The sequence below is a fragment of the Cololabis saira genome, chromosome 16, assembly GCF_033807715.1.
Source record: "Cololabis saira isolate AMF1-May2022 chromosome 16, fColSai1.1, whole genome shotgun sequence".
NCBI lineage: Eukaryota > Metazoa > Chordata > Actinopteri > Beloniformes > Belonidae > Cololabis > Cololabis saira.
Window position 1 is genome coordinate 38097392 of NC_084602.1, and position 13374 is coordinate 38110765.

The window sequence follows — 13374 nt, forward strand, 5'->3', positions numbered from 1 at the left end:
GTACGCGCAAAATTTAGGGGTAGGGATGAAAACTAGGGGTAGGGGGGGATTGGGACTGGGCCTAATTAATAGATAAAGGAGTTGACGTCCTTAACGTCTACAGTCCGTCTGCAGATTATAAAGTTTAGAAAGAAGCAGCGAAATGTAGATTTCACCCCAACTGTGGAACGTCTGGATCAGCTCGGTACCTTTTGGTGAGGGAAGAGCTGGTTCCCAGGTGGACTTGGAGAGGTTATTCACCCATGTGCTGCTCCATGAGTTTAATCGCTGGCAGGGAGTTCGGTCCCGGTGGGAGTTGGGCTTCGTCAAGGTTTTTTTATGGGCAGAACTTCCAGGCAAAGCCCTGTGTGGCGCTACAATGTAGTGGAAACGTCGGATGAAGGGGCCGAGGAGACGGTCGGCCCTGTTAGGGTTCCTGTGTGGCGGGTTTACCCGGAACTCCCACTAGTGGAAAAGCACCTTTTGTCACTGAAGAGGTCTGTAAACCCGCCAGGTTGGGAACGTTGATGCAGCAGCGGCGACAGGGCTCTGATTGCTCCCCTGATGAATCGCATGACGAGGACGTGGCTTGTCGTAGGTTGAGGGAGGAAGTAACAAGGATGCAGCCTTTGGGTGGTTGAGGAGCATTTGAGAAACTTGGAGGAAAATAGTTTCAGTATGAATCAAGATCACAATGGTTTTTAACGATTTATTGTGCCGAGAAGGAGGTCTGGGAGGTTTGGGAGGTCTAGGCCTCGATTCTTGGGCTCCTGCGTACACGACTAGAACCTGGATAAGTGGAACGCCGCAGTAACGAAGCTGAACTTTGGTTCTTTTCCGTCTCAAGGGATCCATCGGCTGAAACAGAGTTTGCCCAAAAGGAAAGCAGGAAAAATGGCCAAATCCTACGACCCCATTGCTCCGGTTGCCGAGGAGATCAGCGAGGAGGCCTCTCTGCTTTGCTTCGACGAGTTTCAGGTGACGCTCGTCCCTCCATATCTGAGGCCCGTTCCCTCGTCAGTTTGGTTCTTCTGCTGATTTACTGCGAACGTTTGCCGCTTTCAGGTCACCGATATCGCCGACGCCATGATCCTCAAGCAGCTCTTCGAAAATCTGTTTCGGAACGGCGTCGTCGTCGTGGCAACGTCAAATCGCCCCCCCGAAGGTAATTCAGCTTCATGAAAGTACAGCCTGTTGATTTAGAAGTTGTATTCATGACGTAGTAATAATAATAATAATAATAATGTAAATGTAAATGTACTTTATTTATATAGCCCTTTACAGCCACCTCTATGTGAGCCAAAGTGCTTTACAGAATAAAACGTACAGAAATACAACATACAATAATATAAGACAGAGCAAAAAATAAATAAAAAAAAAAGAAAAAGAGTAAAAAGTGTCACCACACTACTGAGTATTAAAAGCCATTCTAAATAAATAGGTTTTGAGCCTTGATTTAAAAAGTTAAAAAGATTTAATAATGATATTATTATTATTATTATTATTATTATTATTATTATTATTATTATATTAATAATACAATATTATTATTATTAATAAAAATATTATTATTATTGTTAATAAATAAATAAATAGGTTTTAAGCGTTGATTTAAAAAGTTAAAGATTTAATAATGATAATAATATTATTATTATTATATTAATAATAAGTATTAATAATAATAATACAATATTATTATTATTATTATTATTATTAATACAAATATTATTATTATTATTATTATTATTATTATTATAGTACCCCGAACTATGGAAAACAAACCGGTTCTCAGCTGGTTCACAAGTTGAACTTGAGAACCACCACCAGCCCTGGAACCGGTTTGGTGGAAAAGCGGTACCGGTGTTGCAGGTTCTGGTTCCGGTCTGTGGTTCTCGGCACATAAAATAACTGCTCCATGTGCTTAAGGACGTTCAGGAGTAAACACTAAACCTCTTGTGCGTCGTCTCCCTCCAGACTTGTACAAAAACGGGCTGCAGAGAGTCAACTTCGTGCCGTTCATCGCCGTGTTGCAGGTGAGGAAGTTAAGCTCCGCCCCCTCTCCGGGCGTCACGGGGCGCGTTCTTTTAAAACGACGACCTTCTCGCCCTTCTGCTGCAGAAATATTGCCAAACGCTCCGTCTGGATTCGGGGATCGACTACCGCAAACAGAACCGACCGTCCGCCGGGAGAATCTACTTCCTGTAAGAGGTTTTTCTGCGTGAAATAGAAACCCTGCAGGTTCGACGTCGGCCGGGATTCTGATCTCTCTTGTGTCGCAGCTCCAGTGAAGCCGACGCCGAGGCCACGCTGGACCAGATGTTTGACGAGCTGGCCTTCAAACAGAACGACAGTAAGACAGATCTCACCCACTTGGCCTCAAATCAGGAGTTTAAACTGATGTAGTAAAATGTAAATGTACTTTATTTATATAGCCCGGGGGTTGGCAACCCGCGGCTCTAGAGCTGCATGCGGCTCTCTAGCGCCGCCCTGGTGGCTCCTGGAGCTTTTTCAAAAATGTTTGACCTTTTTTTCATTTTTTTTCTTTTTTTTCTTTTTTCTTCTTTTTTTTCTTTTTTCTTCTTTTTTTCCCTTTTTTCTCTTTTTTTCTTCCTTTTTCCTTTCCTTTTTAATCTCGACATTTCAACTTTTTTCACAAAATTTTGACTATTTCCTCGACATTTCGACTTTGTTCTCAACATTTTGACTTTGTTCTCAACATTTTAACTTTTTCCTCGACATTTTGACTTTTTTCTCAACATTTTAACTTTTTCCTCGACATTTTGACTTTTTTCTCGACATTTCGACTTTTTTCTCAAGATTGTACTTCAACATTAATCTTGACAATTTCGACTTTTTTCTCAAAATTTCAACTTTTTTCTCGACATTTCAACTTTTTTCTCGACATTTCAACTTTTTTCTCGACATTTTGCCTTTCGCCATTTGCCTTAATTCTAAGGCTGATACAAGACTTTTCATTTTTTGCGGCTCCAGACATATTAGTTTTTTGTGTTTTTGGTCCAATACGGCTCTTTCAACATTTTGGGTTGCCGACCCCTGATATAGCCCTTTACAGCCAAAGTTGAGCCAAAGTTCTTTACAGAATAAAACATACAGAAATACAACATATAAATATAAGACAGAGCAAAAAAATGAATAGAATAAAAAAAGAATAAAAAGTGTCACCACACTACTGGGTATTAATTCTAAATAAATAGGTTTTAAGCCTTGATTTAAAAAGGCCCAGCTCAGAGATGGTGCGTAAGTTGCAGGGGAGCTTGTTCCAGAGCCCAGGGGGGCGGCAACTGAAAAGGCTCGGTCACCCCAGCGCTTGAACTTTGACCTGGGAACTTCCAACAACAGTTGGTTTGAGGATCTCAGCCCTTCCAGGCTCACGCACCGTTAAAAGCTCTGATAAATAGGACGGGGCAAGACCGTTGAGGGCTTTAAAAACAAACATTAAAAGTTTAAAATCAATTCTAAAATAGACAAGAAGCCAATGGAGTGAATAGAGGACCGGAGTCATGTGCTCACGTCTTTTAGTGTTAGTTAAAAGACGGGCAGCTGCATTCTGCACTAGCTGAAGGCTAATAGAGGACTTGGAGACGCCAACATATACTGCATTACAATAGTCTTGAGCTGATTAGAGCTTGAACAGCTTTCTCCAGGTCGTGACGATTTAAAAAAGATTTCACTTTGGCTAGGAGGCGTAACTGATAAAAACTTGTTCTAACGACATTATCAACTTGTCTGTCAAATTTGAAAAAACTATCAAAAATCACACCCAGATTTCTGACATAAGGACTGAAAGACGAGGACAAAACACCAAAGCTAGTCCTCACACTTTCCCCAAACACAATGGACTCTGTCTCGTCCTGGTTTAAGTGCAGGAAGTTCTGGTCCAACCACTGCTTGATGTCAGCAACACATGCAAGCAGGGAACTTTGTGCATCGGTATCTCTGGGCTTCAATGGCAGATAGATTTGCAGATCATCCGCATAACAGTGAAATTATATAATAGACCCAAGTGGTAACATGTATAAAGAGAAAAGAATTGGACCAAGAATAGAACCTTGAGGGACCCCGCAAGAGAGAGAGGCACTAGAGGAGCAGGAGTCACCAATCATCACAGAAAAGGTTCTATGGCCCTGTTCCAATACACCCACTACCCCTACTATTCAGCCCTACCCCTAAATTTTGCTCGTTCCCGTGAGGGTAGTGGTGTCCCTCTTTTCACCTAGGGGGAGTGCTGAAAACGAGGGGTAGTGGTTTTGAATCTAGCCCTACACAGCGAGGGATTTCGGATGCACCCTAGTTGACCAAGGGCCAGAAATATTTCTCAGAATGCTTTTCGTCGTCATTTGCGGACATTTCTTATTTTTTTGTGAATAAAATCAATATTTTGAGTTAGTTTCTGCATAAAAATGCGTTTTGATTACATTTCTAGCGAGAAATATATATTTTACTTTCATAATATTCACTTAGTGAATGTACATAATCACTCGCTTGCTCGTTTTTTCAGATCTCGCCAGAATAAAGGCTGATTTATGGGTCCGCGTTACACCAACGCAGAGCCTACGGCGTAGGTTACGCGGCGACGCGCCGTACGCCGTACCCTACGCCGTAGGCTCTGTGTTGATTTAACGCGGAACCATAAATCAGCTCCGGAGCCGGCAGGCAGAAATCACGAAATTTTCGGAGCAAATTTCTTAACAGGCTTAGCTACAACTGATAGATTTCATCTATTAAACCAACATTTATCTTCCTAAATGATTTATTTCAGCCAGTGGTAATTCTCCACAGCTGCAGGTTTCTCCCCGGGACGACGGCGCAGGGCCATCACGTCTGTACGTGAGCTGCTGCCGCTCCCCGGGGCCGGCGGCTCTTCTCATCTCCGAAAACATCGGTTAAAATTTCTTAACAGGCGTTCTTTGGATAAACTGAGCCCAGGTTGGGGATCTTAACGGTTACTTTTACGCCTGAAAAAATATTAAAACGTAATAAAGTGGCATATTAACAGCGCTACAGCTGAAATTAAAACAGCTTCTAGCTCTGGTCTTCCTGATATGGTGTGACGTTTGTGCAAACGTAACTACACAGTCGCTTAAGTACCCGAACGTAAACCACGCAGTGACGTAGCAAGCAAAATTTAGTGGTGGTGCTGAAAGTAGGAGTATTGGGACAGGGCTCTGGGAAGATTCAAGTGCCCTAAAATCTGTGGCTTCTTTTTTTAGGGCTAGTGGTAGAAAGTAGGGGGAGTATTGGGATTGGCCCTATCAGACAAATACGAAGTAAACCACTTGAGTACAGCGCCGCGAAGGCCAACATAATTGGTTTGTTTGTTTGTTTGTTTGTTGCAGTAACGCGGCCGAGGGTTTTAAACGTCAACAACAGGAAGGTGCCCATGAGCAAAGCCTGCGGGACCATCGTGGACTGCACCTTCGAGGAGCTTTGTGACCGGGTACAGCCGTGTTTCCCACCACCAGCTGGGCTGTGATGTCACTGGGTTTGAGTTAACGTTTGAAATGGTTCTGTGGTTCCGCAGCCTCTCGGAGCCAGCGACTACCTGGAGATCTCCCGGCTGTTCGATACCGTCTTCATCCGGCACGTCCCCCAGCTGACGCTCAACAAGAAGACCCAGGCCCGGCGGCTCATCACGCTGGTGGACGCTCTCTACGACCACAAGGTACCCAGACACCGCCGCCGGCGTCGTCCTCTGTCCTCCTCAACCGTCCCCCGGCTCAGCGTCTCGTCTCCAGTACTCGAGTTGTAAATAAAAACCAGGGGGGATGGTGGATTTGATCATATGGGGACAAATAATTTGTGCTGATTACAAATAATATAATATATTACAAATAATAGCAGTGACCAAAACACCTGCAGAAATACTGCAGGAATGACATAGCAGCAGTTAAATGCAGCCTTCTGTAAGCTTTAAATATCCACTGGGCTTACATCAAATACATCAAAACACAACAATAAAAAACACTTTTCTGAACTTATCAATATGACTCTGTCCTTCACAGGATAAGTAACATGGATCACTGCAAAAACTCACAATCTTAACAAGAATATTTGTCTTATTTCTAGTTAAAATGTCTCATTTTAGTAAAAAAAAAATCTCATTACACTTAAAACAAGACTCATCACTGGAAAAAACAACAATTTTCACCTGTTTCAAGTAGATTTTCACTTGAAATAAGTAGAAAAATCTGCCAGTGGAACAAGATTTTTTTGCTTGTAAAGATAAATCTTGTTCCACTGGCAGATTTTTCTACTTATTTCAAGTGAAAATTGACTTGAAACAGGTGAAAATTGTCAAATAAGTTATTTTTCTGGTGATGACTCTAAATGTTGAAATATCAGTAAAACCACATTCATTGATGAAATGACATAAGGGAAGGAAAGGGGGGATGGCAGTTTTACAGGGGGGATGATTTGGACCGTTTTTATTTCAGGGGGGGATGCCGTCCCCCTCATCCCCCCTCAACTCCAGTACTAATCGTCTCTCGTCCAGGTCCGGGTGGTGGTTCTGGCCGACCAGCCTCTGGAAGACGTCTTCCTCCTGGACGGGGACCACGGCCACGACGAGGGACACATGCTGATGGACGACCTGGGCCTGAAGAGGGTGAGATCCTCGCCCGGAACCGGGTCTGTGGGGTCTGGAGAACTCACCTGAGTCAGAGTTTTAAAATGTTTTTAGTCTTTTAATATTTTTATTTAAAGTTTGAGAATAATTCAGGGTTTATATTTGATTTCAATGGTAGAGCCTTTCAGAGCTCAATACTTCAGTAATGGATCAGAACCAGAATCACTCCAGACAGAACCAGAACCAGTATTTGGTGGTTCTGGTCAGAACTCCAGCAGACTGGAAGATTTGAGGAACAAAAAGCAGTTTTAGTCCTCTAAGGCTTTAAAACTGAAGCGACCATTAACAGTTAACGTCACAAAAGCTGACAGACGGGTACGTTGACGTGTCACAATAACGTCAACACACTTTAGACGAGCTTCCACATAATTCCCAGAACCAGCTGTTTCAGTCTGAGTGGAGAACCCGGTTCTCCATTTCTGACCTCTCTACGTTGTTCTGTTAAATTTAGAGCATGATTGTCACATATAAAGCTCTAAATGGCCCGTAGGCCCGGCCTTGCAGATCTCATTGTTCCCCCGGAGCTCCGGGGCGACGCTCGGCTCTGCGTCTGTTTGGTTTCTCCAGGTTTCTCCGGGTTTCTCCGGGTTTTCACGCTCCGCCGCTACAGAAACATCAACATCTGCCTTTCAGACTTGACTCAGGGGAAAACCTGTTCAGTCTCTTTTCTCGTTTACTTCACTTTTCTTTCACATGGAAGTTTATTCAACCTAAATTACAGGTGTTCTCGCTCTATCCGGAAGGAAAAAAGCCAAAAATTTAAATATATCTTTTAAGGGAAAACCAGAATTTCCGCTATTAAATGAAATTTCCTTCCTTTTTTTCTTTTCCTTTTTTGTTTCCTGTTTTCTACCGTTTTTTCTCCTTTTTTTTCCTGTTTTCCACTTCCTCTTTTTTTCTTTTGTTTCTCTTTTTCTACTTTTTTCATTTTTTTCCCTTTTTCTTCCTGTCTTTTTCTTTTCTTTTTTCTTTTTCCCTTTTCCATTTTTTCCCCTTTTCTACTTTTTCCTTTTGTTTTCTTTTCTTATTTTCTTTCCATTGTCGATTTTTTCTTTTTCTACCTTATTTTCCATTTTTTTATTTTTTTATTTTCCTATTTTCTTGTCTTTCTTGTCTTTCTTTCCTGTCTTATCATTTTTTTCTTCCATTTTTTTCTTTTCTTTTTCCCTTTTCCATTTCTTTGCTCTTCAATTTTTTTCTCCTTTTCTACTTTTTTCATTTTTTTTCTTTTCTTATTTTCTTTCCATTGTCGATTTTTTCTTTTTCTACCTTATTTTCCATTTTTTTATTTTTTTATTTTCCTATTTTCTTGTCTTTCTTGTCTTTCTTTCCTGTCTTATCATTTTTTTCTTCCATTTTTTTCTTTTCTTTTTCCCTTTTCCATTTCTTTGCTCTTCAATTTTTTTCTCCTTTTCTCCTTTTTTCATTTTTTTTCTTTTCTTATTTTCTTTCCGTTATCCATTTTTTCTTCCCTTTTCTTTACCCCCTTTTTCTCCTCTTTTTCCCCTTTTTTTACTTTTTTCTTATCATTAAAATGAAGCTGGAGCTTCCCTTCAAAGGCCCCCTATGTAGTAATACCACATCTGACCACACGGGGGCATACACTTTTTATCAAACGTCGCCGTGGTAACAGTTGAGATTTTGGAGTCGAGGGGGTTTTAGAAAAACCCGGTTCAAAGCCTTGATCCCGGTCATTGTCCTCAGATGGAGAAGCGTCATTCATGACCCGGTCCAGACCCATCTGTCCCCCGGTGACCCGTCGTGTCTTGTTGTTCTCAGGAAGAAGCCAGCAGTCTCTCCATCTTCAGCGGAGAGGAGGAGAAGTTTGCCTTCCAGAGGACGATCTCTCGACTCACGGAGATGCAGTCGGAGGAATACTGGCTGGAGGGGGACCGGAGCCTGAAGCCCGCTGGAACAGCCGGAACCACCTGAACCGGCGGCCACACTCCTCCGTAACCATATTTATCGGTGTCCTTCTTATTTGACTGCAACGTTGCACTTTAAGGAAGTTGGGGTCCAAGTTTTTAGACTTTCTGCTCCGAGGGGAAATCCGCTGGACGAGGACTTTTAAGGACGTTTTAATCTGCTTTGAGAAGGGAACTGTAAATGATTTTAACTATTTAAATACATTAGCGGCACTGTTAACTTCTTGATTTGAGTTGCAGCCACTCACGTACGGAAGAGTATTAAGGCCAGGCAGGAGTAAAATAAAAATATTTTATAGGAGGAAGATTTTTTTTTCATTATGCACTTCGAGAAAAAAGTGGAAATGTCGAGATTAATGTTGAAGTACAATTTCGAGAAAAAAGTCAAAATGTTGAGAAAAAGTCAAAATTTTGTTAATAAAGATGAAATGTTGAGAAAAAAGGCGAAATTTTGACTTTATTCTTGAAATTGAATTTCAACATATATCTCGACATTTCGACTTTATTCTTGAAATTGAATTTCAACATATATCTCAACATTTTGACTTTTTTCTCTAAATGCACAATAAAAAAAAAAAATTCCCCTCAAATATATTTTTCTCCGGCATGGACCTAAAAAGTCAAAATATCGAGAATAAAGTTAGTACAATTTCGAGAAAAAAGTCGAAATGTTGAGAAAAAAGGCGAAATTTTGACTTTATTCTTGAAATTGAATTTCAACATATATCTCGACATTTCGACTTTTTTCTCGAAATGCACAATAAAAAAAAATAAAATTCCCCTCTCAAATATATTTTTCTCCTGCATGGCCCTGATACTCTTCCGTAGCTCACGACTACATTCATCACCTGTTTTTATTTTCTCGATGCAAAAGGAAACTCAGACGTGTCTGTATCAGTACATTTCTACTTCCTCTCACTTCCCTCGATGCTTCTGTTAAAACGGTTGCAGGTTTGATTCCTGAAACTGGTTCAAACGAGCTTCAGAAGCAAAGAATGGAATGCGTAGGAAGAGAAAGTGGAAGAAAAACAACCCACTTTTCAAGTTTCATGTCCTGTACAAACAACGACACTAACAGATGGTCGGAAATGTTGCAGAAAGTAAAAAATACAAATGAGAGAAATCAAATAAACGGTTTGAGTCGTCTCTGCAACACCTGAAGGACCAGAAGTTTGCACCTGAACAGGTGAGTTTTCCCAGACCAGTTACCGGTATAATTAGGTCCTTAAAAAGTCTTAAAAAGTCTTAAATTCAATTTTTGCTAAAATAAGGCCTTAATATGTCTTAATTTGTCTTAATTCGCAATCCAAGGGTCTCAATTTTGGAGGGAATGTATCCAGTCGTCATCAAACAGTTTATTTCATCGTTTTGAGGAAAATCTCCGGCGGAGGGTCTAAATCTGTGTTGCCAGGTTGGGCAAGTTTCAGCCGAAATATATATATTTGGACTGCTTTTTACTAAATATTTAGGAGAAATTATTAACAAAAAAGTTTCCATTATGGCAGAGAAAAGTAGAAACTTGCATAATAAACTGATATTTTGTTTGATTTAATCTACTCAATTTAATTGTAGTCTTTGTTTGGAGCTTGACCTGTTTTTGGGCTATTTAGTGGTTTTGTGAAGCTTGAAATTTATTACGCATTCAATAATTCAGGGTTTTAACATAGTGAATGTATGATTTGGGCTTGTTTTTCATTATTTCGGCGGGTTTTACGTCACATTTGGGCTGGAACCTGTCAGATCTGGCAACCTGGACCTCAGCGCTGGATTTCTTAGTTACTTGTCTTTTTGGTCTTAAACGGGTGGGCAATCCTGGTCCTAGAGGGCCGGTGTCCTGCATGTTTTAGATGTTTCCCTGCTTTAACACACCTGATTCTAATTAATCATCGTCATCAGCATGTCATCCAGGGCTGCACAATTCTGTTAATGACGTCACTTGTATCATGGTGCAATGAAGCAGGAAACATGTAAAACCTGCAGGGACACCAGCCCTCGAGGACCAGGACTGCCCACCCCTGGTCTTAAATTTAGTTTGAAAATGGTATTAAAAAGTCTTAGATTTACCTCCATCAAACCTGTAGACGCCCTGATAACCTTCCTGTCCGCAAACTTATCCATTTATGCTCTGAGATGATGTATTTGGACCTAATCTGGGGTACCAGGGGCACATTCGGTTCAGTGACCTCATATACCCCTTTTCCACCAAACCAGTTCCAGGGCTGGTTCTGGTTCTGGGCCAGTGCTGAGTTTGGAACCAGGTTTTCTGTTTCCACTGACAAAGAACTGTCTCTGGGCCAGAAGAACCGGTTCCAAGCTAGCACCAACTCTTTGCTGGTCTAGAGGAAAGAACCGCTTACGTAAGGGGAGGGGGGGGAGTTATTAAGACCAACGGCAACAGCAAGACTGGGAGACGGAGACATTTTCAGATAAGAATGAATCTGGATGCAGCAAAGCATCATGGGAGGAGGAGACAACCTGTCTTTTAGAGACGTGTCCACGGAGGAGCTACGTGGACCAGGTCCTGTTAGAGCAGATACCTGGTTGTTGCTGCAACTTTCAGGCAGCAACGTAACTGACATTTGCACCGACGTAAATGACGTTTGCAGTGACGTTATGACGTGACTCCCCTTAGCACACAAGCTGTGGAAAAACAAACCGGTTCTCAGCTGGTTCCCAAGTTGAAGGAGTTGTGAACTGGAACCAGCACCAGCTCTGGAACCGGTTTGGTGGAAAAGGGGTATGAGTGCTTCTTAGACTTTGTGAGACAGAACTGTTAGATAGACAGTCCTGCAACGCCAGTTCCCAGCGAGGACTGCTCAGAGGTTCGGTCCAAACCCGGCCCATATCTGCAGTTTCCTTTGGCCCACATTTGGTTTTTGACCCTAGGGGAGTGTGGCTGCCTAAAACATGGCCCAAATTCTTCAGTTTCTTCGGTCCTTTTGGGCCGTACCTGGTCCTGGAAACACTATTTTTATGAAAGTGAAATTAAAACTGAATTTAAAGGGGACCTATTATGAAAACCACGTTTTCTCTTGCTTTAACATTTATAAAGTGGTCTCCCCTCAGCCTGCCAACTCAGAGAAGGAAGAAAGCAACCAAATTCTGCAGTGTCTGTACAGCCGCCCGGATGAGCCGTCCAGTGTGATGAGGATCTACGAGCCAATAAGATTCTGCTCCCGTCGTTACGTAACGAAAATGCGATTTACATCGGTTGGTCTCCGATGCGTGAAACCACGTCCACAACTAACTCCACCGGCCGGTGTTCTGCCAATTTCTGCTGCTTTGCCAAAAAATGCTTATGGTTTTCTACCTTTGTAGAGCTACAATTTTACTGTGTTTTACTCCCTAAACACTTCTTTTTCCCCCAAGTGGTCCTTGTCTCTTGCCAGGCCGTCATTGTAAATAAGAATGTGTTCTTAATAAATGACCTGCCCGGTTAAATAAAGGCCAATGACTGAATGAATATCAAATAAAGCGATAGAATAGGTTTTTTTTTCTCTTTATTGTATAATGTTCACAAAGTGTAATGCAATTCATGGCATGTGTAGTGTATTTTGAAGGATCAACATCCCAAATTATCCATTTTACATCGTACAAGAAATCATGAACGTGCCAATCAAACTTTGAAAATCCACTGTGCGCGTGCGCAGAACCACAAAGTAGCATTTCTCGACAGGTAGCAAGGATTGGCAGAACACCGGCCGGAGATTCCGCCATTTTTTCGTAGCGGTGTATCGCGTCATTCAGGCAGCCAATCAGCACAGAGCCTCATTATCAGTGACTGCATTTCCATGCATCAATAACCCTTTTAAAACCTGAATATTAGCAATAACCTGAATTTGCACAGCCATGTAAACACCAATAACCCCTTTGAATAACCCGAATTTGCTCCTGGGTTGCTCCTTTTAAAACCTGAATATTCAGTTATGTAAACGCCAAACGGAATATCCCCATCAAACGGAACAGGAATTTGTTTTCTGCTCATGTTTTTTTCGCAAGGAATCCTGGTCTTTTGAGTCCAGGAAGTTCTTATAAACACGGAGAAACACAAGACCAGGAGGAGACTAATCACTTCATAAATGTAATGAAGGATATGAACATTTCTGCATTTGTAGACGGTAGAAAGTACCGGGATAGAAGATTTACAAGAAGTTGAGAGAAAAGTTGCGTGAAGCAGCATTTGTTTTGAATTTGGATACAGGAAGAAGAAGCAGAAATGACGGGAATTGCGTCATGATGTTCTCCGTGCGTCGCTGGTTTGATCCAGATATCCCGAATGATTAATTACCATGGAAACGGAATATTCTGAATGTTTCAGTAACCGGAATATTAGCAGTAACCCGAATTTTGACTGCATGTAATATAACCGCATTTTGTAATAAACGTCCAAAATGTAATAACTTTGTCATTTCATTTTGTAATAAAGCCGCATTTTGTAATAAATTGCCGCATTTTGTAATAAACTACCCCAACGCATTTTGTAATAAATTTTGCCACATTATGGACATATATGGACACAACATTTTGAGAAGATTATTACAAAATGCACTTGCAACTTTTTTATTCTCTAGAAAATGTAATAACATGGTGCATTATGTAATAACAATTCTAAAGCATAGTTTGTTTGTTATTGGCCTATATAATTCCAAACTTCAAACAGACAACTAAAGTTATATTACGAGTTTTATACATAGATTTATTGGGCTACATAGCTCTGAGGGAAATTGCATAAAAAACAACAAAAGTCACTCTTGTATAAATTCATTGTTAAACAAACAACAATAATAGGTATTATTACATAATGCACCATGTTATTACATTTCC

At 41.2% G+C, this 13374-nt stretch overlaps 1 protein-coding gene across 1 annotated transcript in view; it reads left to right on the forward strand.

The window, feature by feature from the left end:
* The window catches only part of afg1la (AFG1 like ATPase a), a 16424-nt gene extending 3470 nt beyond the window's left edge, over positions 1 to 12954 (forward strand). The window contains exons 5-13 of the mRNA XM_061743912.1: positions 827 to 957; positions 1045 to 1144; positions 1954 to 2012; positions 2098 to 2180; positions 2259 to 2329; positions 5337 to 5437; positions 5522 to 5662; positions 6494 to 6604; positions 8405 to 12954. Coding sequence (XP_061599896.1) covers positions 827 to 957; positions 1045 to 1144; positions 1954 to 2012; positions 2098 to 2180; positions 2259 to 2329; positions 5337 to 5437; positions 5522 to 5662; positions 6494 to 6604; positions 8405 to 8557 — 950 coding nt within the window. The 3' untranslated portion in view covers positions 8558 to 12954. The remainder of the gene's footprint in view (positions 1 to 826; positions 958 to 1044; positions 1145 to 1953; positions 2013 to 2097; positions 2181 to 2258; positions 2330 to 5336; positions 5438 to 5521; positions 5663 to 6493; positions 6605 to 8404) is intronic.
* Positions 12955 to 13374: the final 420 nt, after the last annotated feature.